The following is a 21,529-nucleotide window of genomic DNA, read 5'->3' as shown; positions in this document are numbered from 1 at the left end:
GTGCAGTCCTGCTGCTTCCGCTTGTCGCTTGCAATCATTTGTGAAACCCTCCACCTTTCTGCACAGACAAAGCAGACTTTTCATTTCAGTAGTGACAGTGACCAAACAGCAATCTAAAAACAAACATCAGAAACTCAAGTACAAGCAGAAATGGACACTAAATGTCCCTTCTCTCACCACGAAAAAAATCAAGATAATTTTAACTTCTGGAATTAGGACTTTTATCTTAAATACCTTTATTTAAAATATTAACAACAAGCAAACTAAATCTTTCGCCTTGTTTTCCTTATGCTCTCACCCCAATTTGCCTGCTTATGTGTTGGAATGGACCAAATCAATGCTGTCCACAAAGGTGATAACTTACTCTCACTCAAATATAGATGGAACTAGAGCCTTCATAGCTGCTTTTCTCTGGAATTTCCTGCCAAGTGGCATTACTTTGTATTTTGCCCAATGGACTACCTTGTGGATGGTTAAAACAAGAAATCTTTGACGTACATATCTGTAAATTACCAGGAGAAAAGATAATATAGTTGGTTTTTGTTTTTTGTTTGTTTTGGTGAGGAAGATTGGCCCTGAGCTAACATCTGCTGCTAATCTTCCTCTTTTTGCTTGAGGAAGATTGTCCCTTAGCTAACATCTCTGCCAATCTTCCTCTATTTTTTGTATGTGGGACATGCCACAGCATGGCTTGATGAGTGGTGTGTAGGTCTGTGTCCAGGATCCAAACCCATGAACCCCAGGCCGCCAAAGTGGAGTGCGCGAACTTAACCACTATGCCACAGGGCTGGCCTCATATAGATTTTTTTAAAATGCAAAGTCTACAGCTCAATTAATTGATTCAAGAACATAACTCTCTTACTTGTTAAAGGTTCTAAACATATACAATTTTAGAAATAAGACAATTCCAAATTGAACAGCTATCTTAAGCTCATTCACTAAACACATAATGACTGAAGAAAAGACATCAAGAACTGGAGACAGTAACGCTGAGACCAATAGCTAGCTCATCTTCACTGCAGTTCTGCCCATCCAGATTCCAGGCATGCTTGCACTGCCTGCCCACTGTTCTCCAGTCAGGCGAGACCCCTAACAAGCGCTGTGGCGCAGCCCCGGCAGAGCCGGCTCTACAGGCCTTGGGGATGAGCACTCGGAGCTGGAACACTGATCGCGTGCAGAATTGAGGAACGCACTTCACCTTTTTAACAACTGAACGCCTTCACATGTTTTTTAATGTAGAAAATATCAAAAACCACACTAGAGAAAGATATTTATATCACTCTCTGAGAAGAGTGGATTTATTTAACTATAATTTTATTCAATAAACTTGGATTCTAAACTAGTAGCTCTCAACACAAGTAGAATACAATTTTTAAGCAATTCGGTTAGAAACAACTCTATAAATCAGGTTGTATCTCTTAACTAGACACTCCTCAGACACTGGGGGTCCGTGGATATAATTTAGGAGGTTTTTGTTTTGTTTCTTTTGTGAGGAAGATTGGCCCTGAGCTAACATCTGTGCCAGTCTTCCCCTACATTACGTGCGATGTAGCCACCACATGGCTTGATGAACTGTGCTAGGCCCATGCCAGGGATCTGAACCTGTGAAGCCCGGGCTGCCAAAGTGGAGTATGTGAACTTAACTACGCCACCAGGCTGGCCCCAAGGAGGTTCCTAAATGCCCCAGTGCACACCAAACTCCTCTGTGGGCTATGTGTCTGTAATCTGTGAAGAGAGACTCAACAGCTTTCATTAGCTTTCAAAGGCATCTCTGATCCCAGGACATAAACATGGTTAAGAACCACTGCTTTAGAGAATAAAGATAATAAAGGAAAAGGTTTTTGTTTTGTTTTTAACTTGGAAGCATACCAAGAATTCACAAACAGGGAACTTGAAGAATAGGCAGGCCAGGCTTAGAAAAAACCACCCACAAGGGATTCAGGGAGGCCTATCAAAAGACCTGTATTTGGGGCTGGCCCAGTGGCGCCGGGATTAAGTGTGCACGCTCTGCTTTGGCGGCCCAGGGTTCACCGGTTTGGATCTGGGTGTGGACCCACGCACCACTTATCAAGCCATGCTGTGGCAGGCGTCCCACATACAGAGTAGAGGAAGAGGAGCATGGGTGTTAGCTCAGGGCCAGTCTTCCTCAGCAAACAGAGGAGGATTGGCAGCAGTTAGCTCAGGGCTAATCTTCCTCAAAAAAGAAAAGAGCTCTATTTGCTAGCACACCTGCAGAAAGGGAGAGCTTCCTTGTAGAGAAGGGACACAGGCAAATTCAAGCCCTCTGGCCCTTCCTGTGAGACACAAAGATGAGAAAATGGAAAAAAATACAAGAAAAACAAAAGAACACTCAACGTTCACAGCTAAAAAACGACTATGAAAGACAGTAGAAACAAAAAGAACCTGGTAAAAATAAAGTCATCTATAGGAAAGAGTTTCAAAGAGGACACGATGTAGAAGAAACAGATAAAAATGTGCTGGGCTCTGCCTCACCCTGCATTCTGCTGTGACCAGATCATAGTTTCTATAGAATTCCTCCTATTTCCATGAATGCATTTTAGAGGGCTCTGTCTTGGAGGAAAAAGCACTGGAATTCCCCAGGTGCAATGTGAGTCACTGCATCAGTGAGGGGGGTCCCCCAGGATCAGTTAACACTGCCTCTAAAACTTTTCCTGCTATAATATGGCTTCTGCCTCACCACCTTCACTGAAGCCACTCTCCTACTGTCCCCACTATGACCTCTGGAATGAACAAAGCCACATAGGTGCGCCTTGGGAATTCACCTCTCTGCTGTACTGGCTACTGTTGACCACCTCTCCTTATCAAAGCTCTCCCAGTCTCCACTGCAGGACAACATCCTTCACCCTGGTGTTCCTTCCATGCACACTTCCACTCCACTAGGCACCATCCTGGCTCCTCTCTTCTCTTGCTGGTCTACATGTTCTTCTTGGGTTGCTTGCCACAGCTGCAACCTTCTCCCACACAAAGATGACCTCCAACTTTCATCACCCATTCTGACTCCTGCAAACCCAAGCTGGGGTTTCCAACTCTTCACACTAATGACCCAGGCAGCTCAAACCTCATCCATTATGGTCCCTTCTCCAAGTTCACCGCCTGGAGAATGGCAACGCTGCCCCCGGCCACCCAAATGAGACATGCAAGATATCTCTGAAGCCTTCTCTCCCGTCTTTTGCCACCCATTTCTAGCAAGTCTATTATTTAGAGTCTTTTCTCCATTTCCTCTGCCCTATTTCTAATCCTCACCATCTCTTCTTTGAACTACTACAAATGACTCCTTACTAGACTTCCTGTCTCTAGTCTCTCCTTTCCCAAGCGATCTTTTCACGTCATCCTTGAGTTCTTTCTAATACAGATTTCATGTTATTCACCCATGCAGTTTCAATTCCTCTATTTTCTACCTTCAGAAGGGACTCTAACTTCCTGAGCATGTCATTCTATCCTACTCTTCTGGATCCACCTTCCATGATTCTCCCAACATGCTCACCTACAGGCAAGCTACTCTGGGACAGTCTGCCACTGTCCCTATATTTTCATGCTTCCAGCTATTTGTTCCCCTCAATTCTTCCCAGAAGCCTTTTCCCCAGTTCTCTTCCTACTAAACCTCTATTTGTTCTCCCAGTCTCAATTTAAATGTTACCATCTCTATGAAGTCTTTCCTGACTTTATGCTAGAATTAATTTCTCCCTTCTCCCTGTTTGCAGGGCACCTTTCTAAAATGGCAATTACTATTGCTGTATTGCTCCTAGTGATGCATTTGTCTCCCCTACCAGATCCTGAATTCCTTAAACGCAGGGACAATACCTTTTCTTCCATACTTCCTCAGTATGGGGCACATACTGAGCACTTGTTTGCTGAACTAAGTAGAGAAAATAAAGATATTCTCTGCTTGGGGAATTGTTACTTTTTCACCCTCAACTAAATTCCTATATTCAGGTAACAACAATGTCTAACTATATTTCTTTCTATTATTATTGCAAATTAAATGTAATCTGATTTTAATGATACAACAAACTATCTTAGAAGGACATAGTAAAGGATATGAACCATACAACAATGGAGTCAATAACTGCTAAAATAATGTCACCCAAAATAACCGCTAAATGGTCAGAACCCTGAAAGATAAAAATAGGAAAATAGTACAGTTTCATTATACTATAGGAATTATCATCTGATGAAAAACAATTTAGCTCATCTCATCACTTTAGAAAAGCCACAAGAAAGGTTTTATTTCCTAATAGAACTGCACTTAAGCACATGGAAATTATCTGTTTTGGCAGCAATATATGTTAATTTGTCAACAACTTGTTTGATGTTAAGGTAAAATTGTACATGGAATGGCAAGTAAAAAGCATCGTGTCCCCAGTCCCACTTAGGTCAACTCGTTCAATCTCTCCCCTCTCCGCACCAAGCCTACAGCCAGCGCTACTAATGAAATGGACTCCTGATCTTTCCTCCTGCACCTGAAGGGACATGAAGGAAAGTAAAACAAGGAGAAAGAATTGTGTGGAAGGGTGTAAACAAACCACAGATGAGACACTTACTCTAACTAATCAAGAGTTGACAGAGACTCACATTTAAAACAGTACAGTAGTCTCCGCTTATCCCCAGGGGAAACGTTTCCAGACCCCCAGTGGATGCTGAAACCAAACAGTTACCGAACCCTGTATACTGTGTTTTGTCCTAATAGGCCAACAGGTGGGTAGCACAGATATAGCGTAGATACACTGGCCAAGGGATAATTCACGTCCCAGGAGGGACGGAGCAGGGCAGCACAAGATTTCATCATTCTACTCAGAACGGTGCACAATTTAAAACTTATCAGTTGTTTAGTTCTGGAATTTTCCATTTAATACTGTTGCATCACAGTTGACTGCAGAACTGAACCACAGAAAGCAAAACCAGGATAAGGGAGGACTACTGTATATGTAAGGTGTTGACTAGGAAAATTTTAAGGAAATATAATGTATATACTACATCTACATGTGGGATATTTATCTTTTCTATTTTCTTCCTAGCAAAGATTTGATTCCTGTGAATTACACATATAAATGCAGAATATTCAATGGGTCAAAGTCGAAAAGAGCAGGTACACCTAACACAGAATGCAGGTGTATCAAAGGCAACAGGAAGAAGAATGAGGCTGTTAACATTATTGGACAAATGTCCTGCTTTAAGGATCAGGTCAAAATACATGAAGTAAACTTATGTGGCAATATACAGATTAACCACTCCGTGCACAGTGATCTGATTTATACATCTAATCCAAAAGACACTTTGGGGAAAAATGACAAGGTGCTTTGAATCAAGTAAAATATCATAAGCTTCCCAATCACTTAGTCGTCAACCATATTATTAAGAAAAACTGAGAGCTAGAAATCTAGGGGTCTTCATGACATAAGTATTCTGACTCTTCTCTAGAGAGCAAAGCATTGCTGCCCACATTGCCAGAGTCATTTTTCCCTTGAACACTATCTCCTTCCTGTCCTTCCTAGAGTGAGGTCTGCTGAATCCCCAAAATATTTTCACAAGAGTCGAGGAGAAAATGTATAACCAAACGAGACGTAAGAGAGACGAGATATAATGTCTGTATGCGTGAAGGGCCTAAGTAACTTTCTGTTCACTTACATATGTTTAAACCAAGGATCAGGGAAGAAATGAATGTGTTCGAGACTGCATAATGACAAAGACAAATGTTCTTTATAAAGGACAACCAGGAATATTTTTGAGATGAAGCTAATTGCTGAAATGACATCAACTGGTGCCTTCACAATCAATCATATCATTTTAAGAAGCACTCTATTTAGTCTTTTAATTTCAGGAAGTATTAAAAAGGGAAAATATCCCATAGGGGAAAAAACTCAAATTGGGCCTTTTTCATAAATTTCCTACTTTAAAAATTCATCTCAGGAGATATAAAGTAAGATCATATTTATAGCAACAACAAAAAGAGGCAGGAGTGGAATTACACTGTTTTTACCCTGGTGACTCTCATCACGCCTTCAACAGCCGCAAAGACAAAGTAGAGAAGCCCCAGTCCAATCACCCGGTGCATGACCGCTCCTAGACGAGGCCTGGAACGAGGAAGGGAGGCAGAGAAAGAGGAGGCACAGCTGAGCGAAACGCAATTGAATTCAACACAGCCCCATTCCCAATACCAGAGGAGCCGCTACCTAATCAATCAGTTCGCCTCTGCCGCTGAGCGACTTTGTTTCAGGAAACAGCATATTTCTTGAAAACAAAGCAGAAATAGGCTCAGAATAAGTGGGCCTCCTTCTCTAGGACTTGAAGCTGTACTGATGCCCATGAAGCAACATTCTGAGGCCAAACAGGTGCCAGAGAATTGCTGCTGAAATTTAAGCAATATAATTAACATAACCCAGATACTATTTCCACAGAATGGAAGAGTAGATTGACGAAACCTAGGAAGGTGGGTGCCAACTTCTAAGTGTCACTGGCAGAAATAATCATTTAATTCTCCCACTAGCACTGATTAGAAATCATTCTGAGATATATAATCCACTGATTTTACGAATTGGGCAGAGAAAGAGCAGGATAGTAGGAGATCGAATTGCATTACTCTCCTTCTCTCAAGACCCAAACCAAGAGTGCTAACAGACTTTAGTTTTCATTCTTTACATTGAAAAGAATTAAAATAACATTTTTGATTCTTTAAAAATATAAATGAGATGGGAAAATGCAAAGATGGTGACTTTTGCAATTAATACTTTGAAAATAGAACTGAAATTTCATGACAGTTGCAAATCAGAGTTTATTGTACACACGTTTTAGCTCAAAGACCCTCTTCTCAGAGTAACTACAAGAAAAAACCAGTTTTGAAAAAATACTTACGATACTCATTTTAAAACAAAGTCTAAGTAAAAACTAAATTAATATTCACAGCTCGTATTTAAGACTACATATCTAATTTAGTTAATCTAAATTCTGATTCATTGTAGCCAGCTAGCTGGAACACTCCAAGAGTCAGAATTATTACTGCTGTCACTTTGGAAGAGTGGACTACAACAAGCTGACAGCGAATGGAGTCATTCACAAACGGCTTGTGTCCTTACACATCAGTTCAACTTTTATTCCTTTTGTAGCAACCACACTCCACACCCAGGCACCTGATGTTCGTAACTAGAACCATGAGGTACCACAAGATTCCACGAGAGATTTTTGTTCTGTTTCCTGTACTAAGCGTGCCCCCCATAAAAAAAGCAATTTGGGAAGGAATCTCAATAAAATTCCAACGAAAAGAAGGGTTCCTGGCTAAAATCCTGCTAATGACACGAATCCTGAGCTCACAAGCACACGTGTGCATTCGAAGCATACTGACTGAGTGCCTGCTGGTGTCGGGGACTGCACTGGGGCCTCAGGGGAAAGCAGCACACAAAACAGGCAAAGCTCCCACTCCAGTCAATGGGGGGAGAAACAACAACTACTAACATATACATCAAGAGGCCTTGTCAAAAGGATGAGGGGTCAGAGTGACAGAGGGTGAGCACTCTGCAGGAATCCTGACAGGGATGTCTCACCTGGGAGATGACAGTGGAGCAGAGACCTGAAAGAAGTGAGGGGGCAAACTCTGCCCGGGCTCTGGGGGAAGAGGCTCACAGGCAGAGGCTCCACTGCATTGTGAGGCAGAGTTTATTGTGTTTAAGGAACAGCAACAGCATGAAAGCCGACAGGATGGAGCAGAGTGTTCAAACGGGCGAGTGGCAGGAGGTACATTTTAAAGGATCATCTTGGCTCCTGCTTTGTCTGAAAAGGCTGACAGGAGACCAGGGCAGAAGCCAGTTAGGGAAACCAGTTAGGAGGCTACTGAGGTAGTCTACACAGGAGAAGATGGCAGCGTGGACCAGGGGGGAGGCTGTGGAAGGGATGGGAAGGGCTCACTCTGGATGTGCTCTGAAGTTAGAGCCACATAACTGGATGGGAGACCCCAGGGGTGCAAGTCCTAGAGCAGAGGTGGGGCCTGCACCTGGGTGCTCCGATGCTGGAGCTCAGGAAGACGAAGAGGGTCCAGAAGAGACCAGTAAGGAGCAGCCAGGGCTCCACGACCAAAGCTGCTGACCGGGTCCTCCCACAAAAGCTGAGCAGGGCCACGTGATTTGGCAAGGAGAGGTCAAGGTGACCTTGACAAGAGCAGTCTCAGTGGAAAAATGGGGCAAAAGCTCATTAGGGTATGTTCTAAAGAAAACGAAGGAAGTTGAAGTGGCAAGTACAGACAACTCATTTGAAAAACTATGCTGTTCACTGAAATCAGAAATCCCAAGAGTCCGTTGCACCCCTATGTTCATCGCAGCATTATTTACAATAGCCAAGACGTGGAACCAATCTACATGCCCAGAAACTGATGATTGGATAAAGAAGATATGGTATATATACACAATGGAATACTACTCAGCCAAAAAAAAAGACAAAATTGGCCCATTTGCAGCAACATGGATGGACCTCGAGGTATTACGTTAAGCGAAATAAGCCAGTCAGAGAAAGATGAACTCTATATGACTCCACTCATAGGTGGAAGTTAACATATTGACAAGATCTGATCGGTGGTTACCAGGGAAAAGGGGGGGTGGGGGGAGGGCACAAAGGGGGAAGTGGTGTACCCACAACATGACTAACAATAATGTACAACTGAAATCTCACAAGGTTGTAATCTATCATAACATTAATAAAAAAAAAAAGAAAAAAAATGGATGGCAAGTGTACTGCTTACAGCTCTGCTTACTTGGAAGATTTCCCTTCACCACTGTCCTTTAGGGCCACCCTTGATTAGGCCTGTAATTCAGCAGTTAAACATTTTTGGCTTGTACCAACCACCTGTGAACTTGGGCCAAGATCTTTTCTTCTCTGTAGCTGGTCATAGAGAAAAAAAAAAAACAAACTATGCTGTTCAGGGATGAAGAGAAATGAAGTAGAAGCAGAAGAGAGGGCTATGTGGGATTGAGGGAGGGTTCTGCTTCTGAAGATGACAGAAAATGACAGCATGCAGATGGGAGCGACACAACAGAAAGGAGAACTGATGATAGAGGAGAAAATGGAACTGACTGCTGGAGCAGTTTCTTTGACGGATGAGAGGTAACAGGATCTAGAGCACAAGGACGGGGGCAGGACATCACCACCAGCAGGGCCAGTCTGTGCCTTTCAGAGAGGAGCAGAATCCTGCGTGTGGTCCACATGGGGGAAATGACACAGACGTGTGGTGGAAACACACGGAATTCCCTTCTGATAGCTTCTATTTCCTCTGAGAAAAGAACCAAGCTCAGCTGAGGTGGATGAAGGTAGGAAATCGGAGGTGTGAGGAGAGGGAAGGGGTAAAACGGTCTTCTGCAGAGCGGGAGAGTGGGAACATAAATTGACAAGGGGTCTAAAAGAACTGCCAGCAGCAACAAGGGTGGACTTGAAGCACAGGGTCAGGCAGCGAGACGAGCCCGGGCAGTGTGGTCGGGTGTTCCGGAGGCAGATGCCGCTGCTCAGATGTGAGCCTGAAGCAGATGCAAAGCTGGATTAATCAAGGGAGGCTGATGAAGAGCCAGGCAGAGGTTTCAGGTGGATGCAAGGATGTCGGTAGCCTGCTGGACCAGGAATATAAGCTAAAGGGAGAAAGCAAGGACACGAGCAGGGGAGGATCAGTGGGAGGCGGGAGGACCAAAAGGCCAGATGCCATACCAGGGTCACAGAATGACCGGAGCTGACATCAGAGAAAGCAAACAGGAAAGAGAGGAGGTGACAGGTGAAAAGTGGACTGTTTAAAATGGCGATTATGAAGAGGGTGCAGTTTCACATAAGGATCAAGTTTAGCAAATGGCCATGGAAGTCAGTAGCTGAGGTGGGGGCGACAGGCAGAGCAGCAGAGGTGAGGAGGCAACAGCAGGCTACTTAAAGACTCCTCCACACGGGTACTGAAATCCCAGGGAGTTCTGACAGATGAAGCCTGAGGAGACATCGAAGCTCGTGCTCAGAGGTAAGAGATGTGGGGAGAGATCTGGAAGTCAACAGGGGACCGCAATAAGATGAAGCAGGGATCCAGTCTGAAGGCATGGGCTTCCAGGGATCAGAGGGTTTTAGGGAAGAAGGAAGAAGAATGGTCTGAAAAAGGCAATGAGGACAGAGGACAAGCCCAGTGACTCACAGGTATGAGAGAGAAGATTTGCTTGAGAGGGTCCAGAAGAAGGAGGGTCTTCAGGGAATAGCCAGGTTTCAGTCAGAAATGTTGCTGACCTGGTGTTTAATCTTCTCTCTCCCAGTGCCCAAACACAGTCATAGAAGGAAACAGAAAATGGTTCCAACTTCAAGAACCATTTTAAATTTTCCACTACCCTTAAAGTTGATTATTTATTCATCTAACTAACAAAAGTTACTGGAATTCAAATTCAGGATCTTTATTTGAGGACAGTATAAAACAGCCAATACAGTCAGTGACCCATCGCTTGACGATGGGGACATCTTCTGAAAAATGCGTTGTTAAGCAATTTTATTGTTGTGTGAACATCAGAGTGCACTTACACAAACCTAGATGATAGAGCCTACTACACACCTAGGTTGTATGGTACTAATCTTACAGGACCAGCAGCGCATACGCAGTCCGTTGCTGACCGAAATGTCATTATGCAGCACATGACTGTCCAGGGAAATCCTTTAAAAACATGTTCTGGCAGGTATTTCCCTATGGGATCTGTATTACGCTACTGAGAAGTTTCCAGTTTCGCAGAGGTCATGCTGTTTGTTGTTATGTGCTGTCAAGTCAGCTCCAACTTCTGGTGACCCTAGAAATGAGTGATGTCCACAATGTCCCACGCTCAACAGCCCCACTCTACTGCATCTGTAGACTCACGCCTATGGCTAGACAGACAGAATCACAAGACTGGAGCCTCGCTATCTTTCCAACACACCAATACTTACTTCACAATGCCATAACCCAGGCTCACAATGATCACGAGGAGGCGTGCCAATGTCCTCTTAATCGCAGATATCAACTCCGCAAATATCAATAAACCCTGGGCTGGGGGGGGGAGAAAGAAAATAATTCACTCTGGGTACACCTGAAGGCCCACCACCCAGATTCTAAATATGTACTCTGTACAATACATTCTGACCTCAGATGAATTAGCTACATTTGATTTAAAAATCATCTAATCCAATTGATGTTTGAAAACCCCAGTGGAGGGGAATTCACTATCTCCTGAAGAGCTCACTCCATATTAGCTCAGCTCTGTTGGACACAGCTTTCTTCTATCAACCTGAACTCTGTCTCCTTAGCTTCCCTCTGTTCTGTTTTTCCCCCGTGAGGTTACAAAGAACTCTGTCCCTCTTCTTGTCCTGTGAATATCTGAACACCATAATGTCCTCTGGAGTTCTTTTCTCCAGGAAGTCTTCAGCATTTATTCAGTAATGCTCTACTGAGTGGCTATAATAGTAAAAGATACGCCATGATCCCTGCCCTTGGAAGCTTGTACTCTGGTTAGGACAAGTAAATAGAACTCAGGATGGTAAGTGCTAGAGGTAACACAGTATCTCCCAGGACTATGAAGAAAGCGAAACTAATCCACATTTGGGGAGATGCAGTGTACATGGGTCCAGAAAAGCTTCTCAGAGGAAGAGACACCTAAATCGGAATTTGAAGGCTAAGTAGGTGTTAACTATTTAGGGGAGGGAAAGGGGAAAGCAAAGGAAATAGCACATGCAAACAAAGGCATGGAGGAGAAAAGCGGAAAAGCAAAATATGCTGCAAGAAGTGAAAGTTCAGTATGTCTGCAGCAGAGACGATAATGAGAGAATGTCAAGAAGAGAGGCTAGGGATAGAGGTGCGGATCAATCACATAGGGTTTTTAGGCCATACTATGAGTCTGGACTTGATGCTAAGGGCAGTGAGAAGTCAATGATAGTAAACAAGGAACCAGCAAACTACAACCCACAGGCCAAATCTGGCCCTACATTTGTTGTTGTAAATAAAGTTTTATTGGAACACAGCCATGCTCATTTGTTGTCTGTGGCTGCTTTCATGCTACAATGGCAGAGCTGAGTAGTTACAATAGAAACAGTATGGTCCACAAAGCCAAAAAATTTACTATTGGACCTCTGGAGAAAGTTGGCTAGCCCTTGGAATAAAATGGACAGCTTTATTTTATCAAGATTGCTCTACTTAATGGCTTGGAGAGGAACTAGACTGCAGGCGAGGAAAACGCTCAGGAGGTTATTCCAGAAATCCAGGTAAGAGATGATGAGAGTGCTGGCAGTAAAGATGGAGAGAACTACAAAGATATTCAGATATCAGTTGTGAATCCACCTAATTATTTTTGTTTTCAGCTCAATTTCTCCATCTTGTCTACAAGAAATCACAAGAGACCTCGTCAATACCTTGAAGAAGTCCAGATATACTAAGTTTGTTACATTGCCCTACTGCCAACCTAGAAGCACAAAAGAAAGAAGTTAATCTGACACGATCTATTCTTAAGTACTCATGTTGGGTCCTAACAGTCACTGCTTCTCATCCTTTTAGAAATCTTTCTAAGGCCTCTCCTTTCAGGATCAATGGAAAAGACAGCCTAGGTTACAGAATTCCCACCTAGCAAAATCAGAAACAACCTCAGCCCATGCCTGGTCTTCTGGCAGCTCTCTTTTTCCATAGGATCCCTCAAAGACACCCACAGCAGTCTGGGGGTTCTCCTCCAAGCTGTTCTGGTGTCATCTCAAACAGTGGGGCTTAAAATGGTCTCTCAGCTCTTCATGGATCTCAGGCTTTTGCTGCCCTCACCGAAGTTCACACCACCCTTTCCTCTCTCTAGACAAGCGATGACACCACTAACAGCAAAAGAGCAGAAGCGCCTTCTCAGACATTCAAGAATGCTTAGTCCTCAGCACTAAGAGCAGCCCCATCCTTCCTTCCTCACCAGGTTTAGAGCGCACACACACACACACACACTAAAGTATCAGGAAAACTTCTTACAGAGTAGTAATTCCTCTAATATGTCTGCATGGATGTCTGTCCTTTCTTTATTCTTTTGTACGGGTCCTTTCAAACTTTTTATTTTGGGAAATTACAAACATTCCCCAACGTACAGAAAGTGGTATAATTAACTCCCATGTACCCATCACTCAGCTTCATAGATTATCAACATTATGCCAAATTTGTTTCATCTATATTCAAACTCAATTTTTTTTTTCCTGGAGTATTTTAAAATAAATAGCAGACAACCACGCCCTTTGAAAACCTGTACCAAGATCATTTGTGACTAACCACTCAGAAGCACATTCCTATGCACTTCCAATCCTTCTGAGCTTTCTCCCTTTCCAAAGGTTCAGCAATAGAATTAACTGTACTTTCCTTCTCTGGCCTTTTCGAAACCTGCCTTCTAGAAGTTTGGGGGACACATCTGAGGATGCCCAACCATACACCCTCCCCGCTTCACACACACTGTGTCGGCTGTGACGGTGCCTCCAATGGTCTCTGCCAGAGCAAGAGGAAGAGAGAAGGCAAGAAGGCTGCAGGCACCGCTCACCCCGGTGCCACTGATTTCACTCCCTGTGGCCAAGTTTTCTTTTCTTTTTTGGAAGAGAAAGGAGAAGAAAGGGGATGGGAGAAAAAACAGACAAATCCGTTAAAAGGATTGGCAGCATCTAAAGTTCCCCGTCTAGAACTCTGTGCTGTTTTCATCTAATTACCCGTAGCTGAGCTTTAGGGAAGGGGAGGAAAGCGAGGGAAAGTCAGCAAGAAGGAAAACAGAAAATGAAGACAGCCCACATGCTAGTCTAGGTCAGAGTCCTGCTCTGACATTCTCTTCTGGGCTTCCCTCCTCTTCATCTTCATCTCTCCTCTTATAACATGGCTGTTCCCAAACCACTGTAGAGAGGGGCCTCCCACAGCTCTGCTCACACATGCTAGGAGCCGGTGAACCACACCATCTTCACGGAGACAATCGCAACTTACTTGATAGCCCAGTGCTGTTGATGTTTTGGTATTCAGAATAAAAAACTGCTTTTTCGAGCATTCCCAGGAAAATAACAGCTGCGATCCAGAACTGGATTCTTAATATATCTTTCCAATAACAGGCAGACCACAGCAGCCAGAGTATGCCATATAAAATATAAACGATACACATCACCATGTAAAACTGTAGGAAGAAAAGCAATTTTAGTCAGTTAAGCCTTTGGATTATTTGAAAACTGACATTTCTACATTCAAGTATCCAATCCTTTATATTCCAGTCACTCTGGAACCAGAAAGAGAGAGTATGGCAAAGCATTAGCTCCTAAGGGATTACCACCACTGAGCTCTTAAAATTTTAAAATTTTCCAATTAGGATACAAAATTCATTAAGAAAAAAAAAAGGAAAAAATGATGAGAAATACTCACAATCATAAGAGGCCAATCTGATGCAGAGATATAGCCATGAGGTCCCATCATAGAGAGAGAAACTGGCGAAGGTGAGGGTAGGAATAAAAAAATTAAAGAGTTAAATTAACAATCAGTTTTTTCCTAAGTTTTTAAATGTAAGCTCATTTCCAAGAAGGCTCCAAGAATACAAACCAAGCTAAAAAACCCCCTGAATTTTTACCTAGCACACACATGGTATGGGGTAATTACTAGTTATTTATGTAATCTTATCAAGATACCTCTACTTGTACACATGCTGTTGTGAAACCTGAGCCAAATCTGGTGGTATACAGAAGGAAAGCAGTACTAGCCTTAGACGGGCCCCTTGCTGAGTCACTGACCTCACCGAGAACTTTGTCATCCTGAATGTAACTTGGGATAAATTACTGAACTCAAGCATCTAGTCTGGATTACTGAGACAGCAATAAAAAACTGAGTGTCAAATATAGTGCAAGACTCACAGGGCTCAGCAAGTGCTCCAGTGACTAACTAGCAGGTGCTTAAAACTGCCTGCTGGTGTCAGGAGAAAAGACGCACCACCTGGGAAGGAAGGGCGCAAAAAGCTAGGTAGCAGAATGGTGTCAAGGTCCCTGCTTCCTCTATTTGGCATGGTCTGGCCCATTATGTCTTTTCCGGAAGGAAGCCCTACTTCCCACTCTTCCGGAGCAGCCACCTCCATCAGCTTCCCTCATGGAACACCAGCTCTGCGCCTCCTCTGCAGCAATGCCAGTCTCATCTCACTGCTTTCTGCCTCCCCACTGGACTGGGCACCTCTCAGAGGCAAAGCCTGGCTTCACCTCTGTGTCCCCGGTGGACGAATCAGAGCAGTTTGTAAATCCCCAGGAGCTTCCCATGCTGCTTGGCTACTGTCAGCCCAGGAGATGCCTGCTCTGGAAAACGACAGCCAATCAATTCTAGGATAGGTGAAAGTATTCATTCCCTTGAAAACTGCTTATTGTGAGCCCGCTCGTGCACTGGGCACTAGCAACTACAGCTTAACAAAGCACAAAAGGCCTATCACGGTTGGAAGGGCGGGGGTAGAGGAGCTCGTAGATGACATAAGCCACAGTCAGCAGACATATTACTACTACTCCCAGGCTACAGACAGAGGTTTAAAAAAATTTTTTTTTCAAAGAACAAAATTTTAAACCCCTGACGATGGCCATTTTCAAGAAACATAATGTAATCTACTTGAAATACAATTAAGATGTTGCTTACATGTTAAAAAATTTCTTTTAATCTGGAAGGATGGAGAATTTATCTCACTACGAAGTTTAAAATCTTTTAAATTTATCTTAAATTAATTTTAAATTTCCAATTCACTAAAAAAAAAGTATTATAGTTAAGATAAGCATGAAGTTTTAAGTCCCCAGAATAAAGAGACTACTCATTTTTATAACAGAAATTCATTTTTGAATGATGTTTTTACAGAGAATATAGAAAATCTGAGTCAATGACAAAAATACAGAATACAGTAAAAGCAGACAGTAAACATGAATACAATTTAACTATACCATTTAAATTCCACTTTGCATCTGTTTTTTCCGTTTTAATAGAAACAATAAAGATATGAAACCCATCTCTCTGTGTTCTGGCTATAACATCCTGAAACAAGAAAAAAAATATCCTTTATGTTATTTTTTTTAATTGCTATATAAGATATAGCTAAGCAATTGTTCACCACAATTTAAAACCACTTCTAGTAACTGAATTAGGTAACTTTTAGAAAATACAAATAAAACAATGAAAAGGAACGGCAGGCAGAGGAAAGACAGTGGACAGCGGAAGGATTTCTCCCTTAGTTGTTACCACCACCCTCCTAGACCCACAGAGATGGAGAAGGAAAAAAGCTTTTCCCACTCTTCCACGTTTTCTACTGTTTTGCTTCTACAGGTCTTCCCCCTAATGTTACCATTCTATGTTTTACTTAATATTACCATTCAAATATTTTTTCCAGTATTACTCTTCCCATATTTTATCCTAATATCATCAAGCAGTCGGTTTTTAAACGTCTGTTTTTTAAGTTGAATTGGGGGAGGAAGAAGTCAGATAACATCGTTAGAAATGACTCAGATTCAGCAAACAGGCTAAATTATTTAAATTCCTTAGTGTACTGTGTTACTAGTTTAGTCCCACTGAGGACTAAAACTGCTCATTGTAAAGTCTATGAACCCTCCGTTGCCCCACACAGCGGGACCACACTTTTCACATTCCTCTGTCCTGAATATTTCCTATCCTTCCCTTTCACTTCCTAATCCTCCACCTGCAACAGAGTTTGCGCAAAGACGAGAGTTCGTCCCAGCCACTGCAGAGTGAATACCTGTCCACTGTCAAAATACCCTCTGAGACGGTTGAAGAAAACAAGAAATGTGAAGAGTCACTCACAGTATAAAAGCAGACATTGAGCTTTCCAAACCTGCTTTCAGTCCCTACCCGCAACTCCTTCCAACCCTCTCGACCTCTTGGTCTTCTGACTCTTAGTAATTCCCCAAAATACCAATACCACCTACCCACGCCCATGCTTCACTCATGACTTCCATTTCTTTACATCCTTAAGGACAAGACATATCAGCCCACTGCTATGCTGTCTTGGGCATTTGAAAGTGGAATTTTATTTTTTAAAGAAAAGAAAGGCTGCATAGAAGTTAATCTTAAAGTAAACTTTAAAGAGATTTTTTAAAAAACACAAAATTCATATAGACATATGTAAGAAAATACAGTTTTAAATAATGTTTCTTTTTTCTTTCCCAATCCTAACAACCCTACTGTATATCTCACTCTCCAAGTTCTATCCATCAGCAGATTCTTTTAAGTTTTACTATAATTTGTATATATTTGATTTAAAGACAAATAAAGTGACTTACCCTTGATCCTTCGTGGTTTGAAACATTTCTGATATTTGTTGTTAGTTCTTTATTCTGGGGAAAAAAAATGCATTTTATATTGCTGCATTTCTATGGGGAAATAGCTTTAATAATTAAGAAAAAAACAGTTTAAGAAAAAAATACATATTTGAAGGCTGAACACCAGAGAACAAATCTCACTGTACCCCAAACATGAGTTAACAAAATCCTGCTTTTGAAAAATTACTTCCTTAACAAGGACAGTGGTTAGTGGGGAGATTATCAGTCACTAAAAGGGGACTCTAGGTGCTAAAATGGTCTGTACTTGATCTGGGTTACACACGCGTGTGCAGGTTTTGAAAATTCATCAAGCTGTATACTTCTGATATGCATGCTTACTGTGTGTTCATTATACTTCAACACAAATTTTTTAAATGACTCCTTTAAAATTTTTAATGAAGACCTATTTTCATTTCAGAATTTACAGAATAAAAAATAAGTTAAAATGACCCACAGTCTCACTACCCAGGGATGACAGCTGTCGACGTTTTGGAATCTAACCCTCCAAGCTAGGAAGGAGAAAGGACGTGCAGGAGGAGAGTGCTCGAGTGCGTAAAATGCTGGTGAGTCGAGTAAGCTGACAGACCTTCGGGAAGGTCAGTGGTAAGAGACCACCGGATTTAACAACACAGAGGTCACTGGTGACTTGACTAGAGCTGCTTTGATGGCATGATAGGGGCAAAGGTCTGACTGAAGCGGACAGAAGAGAGAATGAGAGACGAAGTGACAGCAGATCCTGAAGGGAAGATAAAAGGATCCTCTTTCCTGAATGCTGCTGCAAAGGGGCACGATAAACAGAACAATGGTGCCAACACCTTACTTATTACGTACTACCACACACACCAAGAACTATACCTAAAAATTAACCACCTAAGCACTTCTCTTTATCAAAATACTGATAAAACAGAATTAGAGTTGACACTTGAATGTACTACGTAAAATAAACTGTATGTTAACACGGCAAGACAGATACTCACATTTAATGAGGGAAACACCTGCGAGTCACTATCGCAGTCTAAGTTGTCATTTTTTGTTGTCCAACATTCCTTGTTCTCGAAATAATGACCACAAAAGTCTTCATTAACACTGTCATGTTTCTGTGACAGCTCCTACCCAAGGCAAAATTCTCTGTTATATACCAAAAATTATTCAGTTTGGAACACTGAAAATATGCAGCAGAACAAAATACCGAAAAGAAAAAAGTTGTGAATATCTTTTTTTAAAAAAAAGATTTTATTTTCCTTTTTCTTCCCAAAGCCCCCCGGTACACAGTTGTATACTTTAGTTGTGGGTCCCCCTAGGTGTGGCATGTGGGACGCGGCCTCAGCATGACCTTACAAGTGGTGCCATGTCCGCGCACAGGATCCGAACCAGTGAAACCCTGGGCTGCCAAAGCGGAGTGCGCGAACTTAACCACTCGGCCACCGGGCCGGCCCTGAATATAACCTTAAGAATCATTGACGTAATCATAATATTTTAGCCATTCCAATGTGCTCAGATACAGTAATACATAATACAAGCATAATCTTACAGTAAGAAAAGTGATTAAGATATTACTATAAGGAAATGGTTCATGGAGAAATAAAACATACTTTGTCCTGGGCCTACCCCCATTTTATCCCATATATAAAACATTTTACAGAGAAAGAAAGCAGCATTTGACTACAAGAAAAGATAAACCAAACACCTAGTAACATAAAGCGAAGATGGCAAACCCACTGAGTGCAGGGGAGACGCTCATGCACACATCAGTGACCTGAGGTTCTTCGCCTCCCAGATGGATGAATAAAACCATGCCCCTAATGGCAGTACCCAGTCATCAAGAAAAAGTTAAGTTGGCTGCCACTGGCCAAATATGGGACAATCTGAGCAAAATAAATAAAAATAGTAATAGATTATAACCCATATAACAGAGTAAAAATCAGTGAGTTCATACTCATGACTGACTGACTGACAGGTAAGACAGGCAAAGAGAGAGCTCATCTTCACAGCAGAGTGCTAATAAATATAGAACAAAACAGAGAATTAGAAAATCACCAATTAGCAATTAGCATAGTAGTAAGTAACTTATCAGGCAAGAATCAAAGGATGTTAAAACAAGGATCGATGAAAAAAGAGTGTATTTACATACAAATACAAAAGTATTTCTTGACAAATTATTGTTAATAGCAAAGAGGAAAACTAGTAACTTTACAGTAGAGAAACCTGGCAGAAACTTCCTTAACCAGTGATCAAAGTTAAAACCACTGATGGCCAAAACTGGGACAAACCAGTAATTTCCGGTATACCTGCCAAAAATATAACCTGAATTTAATCATGAGGAAACATCAGAAGTAATTAAAATTGAGGGACATTTTGTAAAATTAAATGGCTTGTACACTTCAAATATATCAATGCCATGTCACGAAAGACTGAAAAAAAAAATCATTGCAGAAACACAATGTGATCCTGGATTGGATTCTGTACCAAAAAACAACAACAACAACAAAAAACACCCACTGTTAAAAAGGATGTTCTTGGAACACTGGCAAAATTTTAAAGAAGGTCTGTTTATTACATAACAGTACTGTATCAATGTTAAATTTCCTAAATTTTATAATTGTACTGTGTAATCTAAGCAAATATCTCTGTTCTCAGGAAACACACACTGAAGTGTTTAGCATGAAGGGGTAAAATATTGAGGGATAAAGTCAAAAATGCAGTATTGAGGAAAATGGCATCCTTCACAGCAAATGGAAAGACAACACAAATAAAAGCATGGAAACCCGCACATTATTCAAGCTAGGAACCAACGGATAACAGAGAAGCTGAAAAGGAAACCATTCCAAGCAACCAACATGAGAAACAACAAAAGGCCTTAATGAGGGACACAAGGGCCCAGGGGACACTCCAGGGGAAGGGGCCCAGGTTCAGAGCCAGGGGAGCAGAAACCCTAACCCTCTTTTTCCTCCCCTCACATTCTCCCCTCCTGTCCCCAGATGTCTCCTTTCCTCTACTTTTCCTCACCAAATGTACTCATCCTCACTAAACTTCTAGGTTCCCTGTTACTAATGTTTTGAAGGAAATGAAACTTTTATATTTCTTTCTTAAATTAGGTTGATTTTTATTTGTTGACCCACAATCTCTTTATCAACAGCTCCTACATGTCTGATTTAAGCACTTACTAACATTTTCCACAAGATACAAGGAAAGTAAAGGATTTGTATTCTTCTCAGAAAGCATACACTTCAGCATAATTAAAGCATTTATTGCCTAAGTCCCAAAATAAATCTGAGGTACTTCTAAAACTACAATCTATACTTCCAGCCTAGGGCCAGCCCCAGTGGCTTAGCAGTTAAGCTCAGCATGCTCCCTCTTTGGTGGCCTGGGTTTGGTTCCTGGGAGCAGACTTACACTGCTCTGATAGAGGCCATGCTGTGCTGGCGGCCCACAGAATAAAAAACAGAGGAAGACTGGCACAGATATGAGCTCAGGCCAAATCTTCTTCAGCAAAAAAAGAAAAAAGTTTTTATATTTCCAGCCTCCTCACCTGATGAGCTAATAAATCTTTACACTCATAACTTTTTCTTCATAGCTTTATATACATTAAAAATCTGTGTTTTACTTACTTCCAGTGTAGGATATTCATTGTCACAGGTATAATACTTCAAATACCACTGTATGGTAAACTTTACAGGCCCGGAACAACTGAATGACTTAACTGTTTAGAAAAAGAAAGTCTCATTTTACAATAAGAATATATATACTCTAATATAAACTTAAGGGTTCAAGAATGCAATTTAAAATAGGCTACTTTAATGAAATAATGAGTAAAATATTACCTAATTTCTCCAAAAAGTCACTGCAAAATGAGACAGATAAATTCATTAAATTATTATAGTTACCCAAAAGTTGCTATAATACTATTTATTTCATCGCTATGCTAAGTCCAGTGTCAAAATCAACTGAGTAGCCAGATACACCAAGTCACTGTTTACTTCACTCTAAAATGTTCTCTTCATTGACTTATTCATTCAAAAAACACTGAGTGAGCACTCCTTGTGTGCCAGGAAGTGACACGATGGTAAACTAGAGCAATCCCTGTCCTTGACGTAAAAGGTACTGGGGGAGGGAAGGGCTAAGAATTAAACAGGCAGGGCTCCTAACACAGCCTAGGAGAGCGTGAAGAATGGGGTACTGGCAGGCTTGCTGGAGGAAGAGACCTTTAACATGAAGGAAGAGCAGG

General features: G+C 41.8%; 1 protein-coding gene across 2 annotated transcripts in view; it reads right to left on the bottom strand.

The window, feature by feature from the left end:
- Window positions 1-21,529, bottom strand: part of TMEM87B (transmembrane protein 87B) — a 51,526-nt gene that overhangs the window by 21,994 nt on the left and 8,003 nt on the right. Inside the window, exons 3-11 of one of the 2 annotated variants that reach the window (XM_046661122.1) lie at window positions 20,913-21,004; window positions 18,282-18,413; window positions 17,266-17,319; window positions 15,916-16,006; window positions 14,381-14,442; window positions 13,955-14,138; window positions 10,930-11,029; window positions 5,999-6,092; window positions 4,062-4,133 (exon numbers count right to left, since the gene is read on the bottom strand). In XM_046661122.1, coding sequence (XP_046517078.1) covers window positions 4,062-4,133; window positions 5,999-6,092; window positions 10,930-11,029; window positions 13,955-14,138; window positions 14,381-14,442; window positions 15,916-16,006; window positions 17,266-17,319; window positions 18,282-18,413; window positions 20,913-21,004 — 881 coding nt within the window. The remainder of the gene's footprint in view (window positions 1-4,061; window positions 4,134-5,998; window positions 6,093-10,929; window positions 11,030-13,954; window positions 14,139-14,380; window positions 14,443-15,915; window positions 16,007-17,265; window positions 17,320-18,281; window positions 18,414-20,912; window positions 21,005-21,529) is intronic. The other variant, XM_046661123.1, reaches the window with a different exon arrangement.

This window comes from Equus quagga, chromosome 5 (assembly GCF_021613505.1).
Source record: "Equus quagga isolate Etosha38 chromosome 5, UCLA_HA_Equagga_1.0, whole genome shotgun sequence".
Classification (NCBI taxonomy): domain Eukaryota; kingdom Metazoa; phylum Chordata; class Mammalia; order Perissodactyla; family Equidae; genus Equus; species Equus quagga.
The sequence above is the reverse complement of the archived record's forward strand: the minus strand, read 5'-3'. Positions and strand labels throughout refer to the sequence as shown.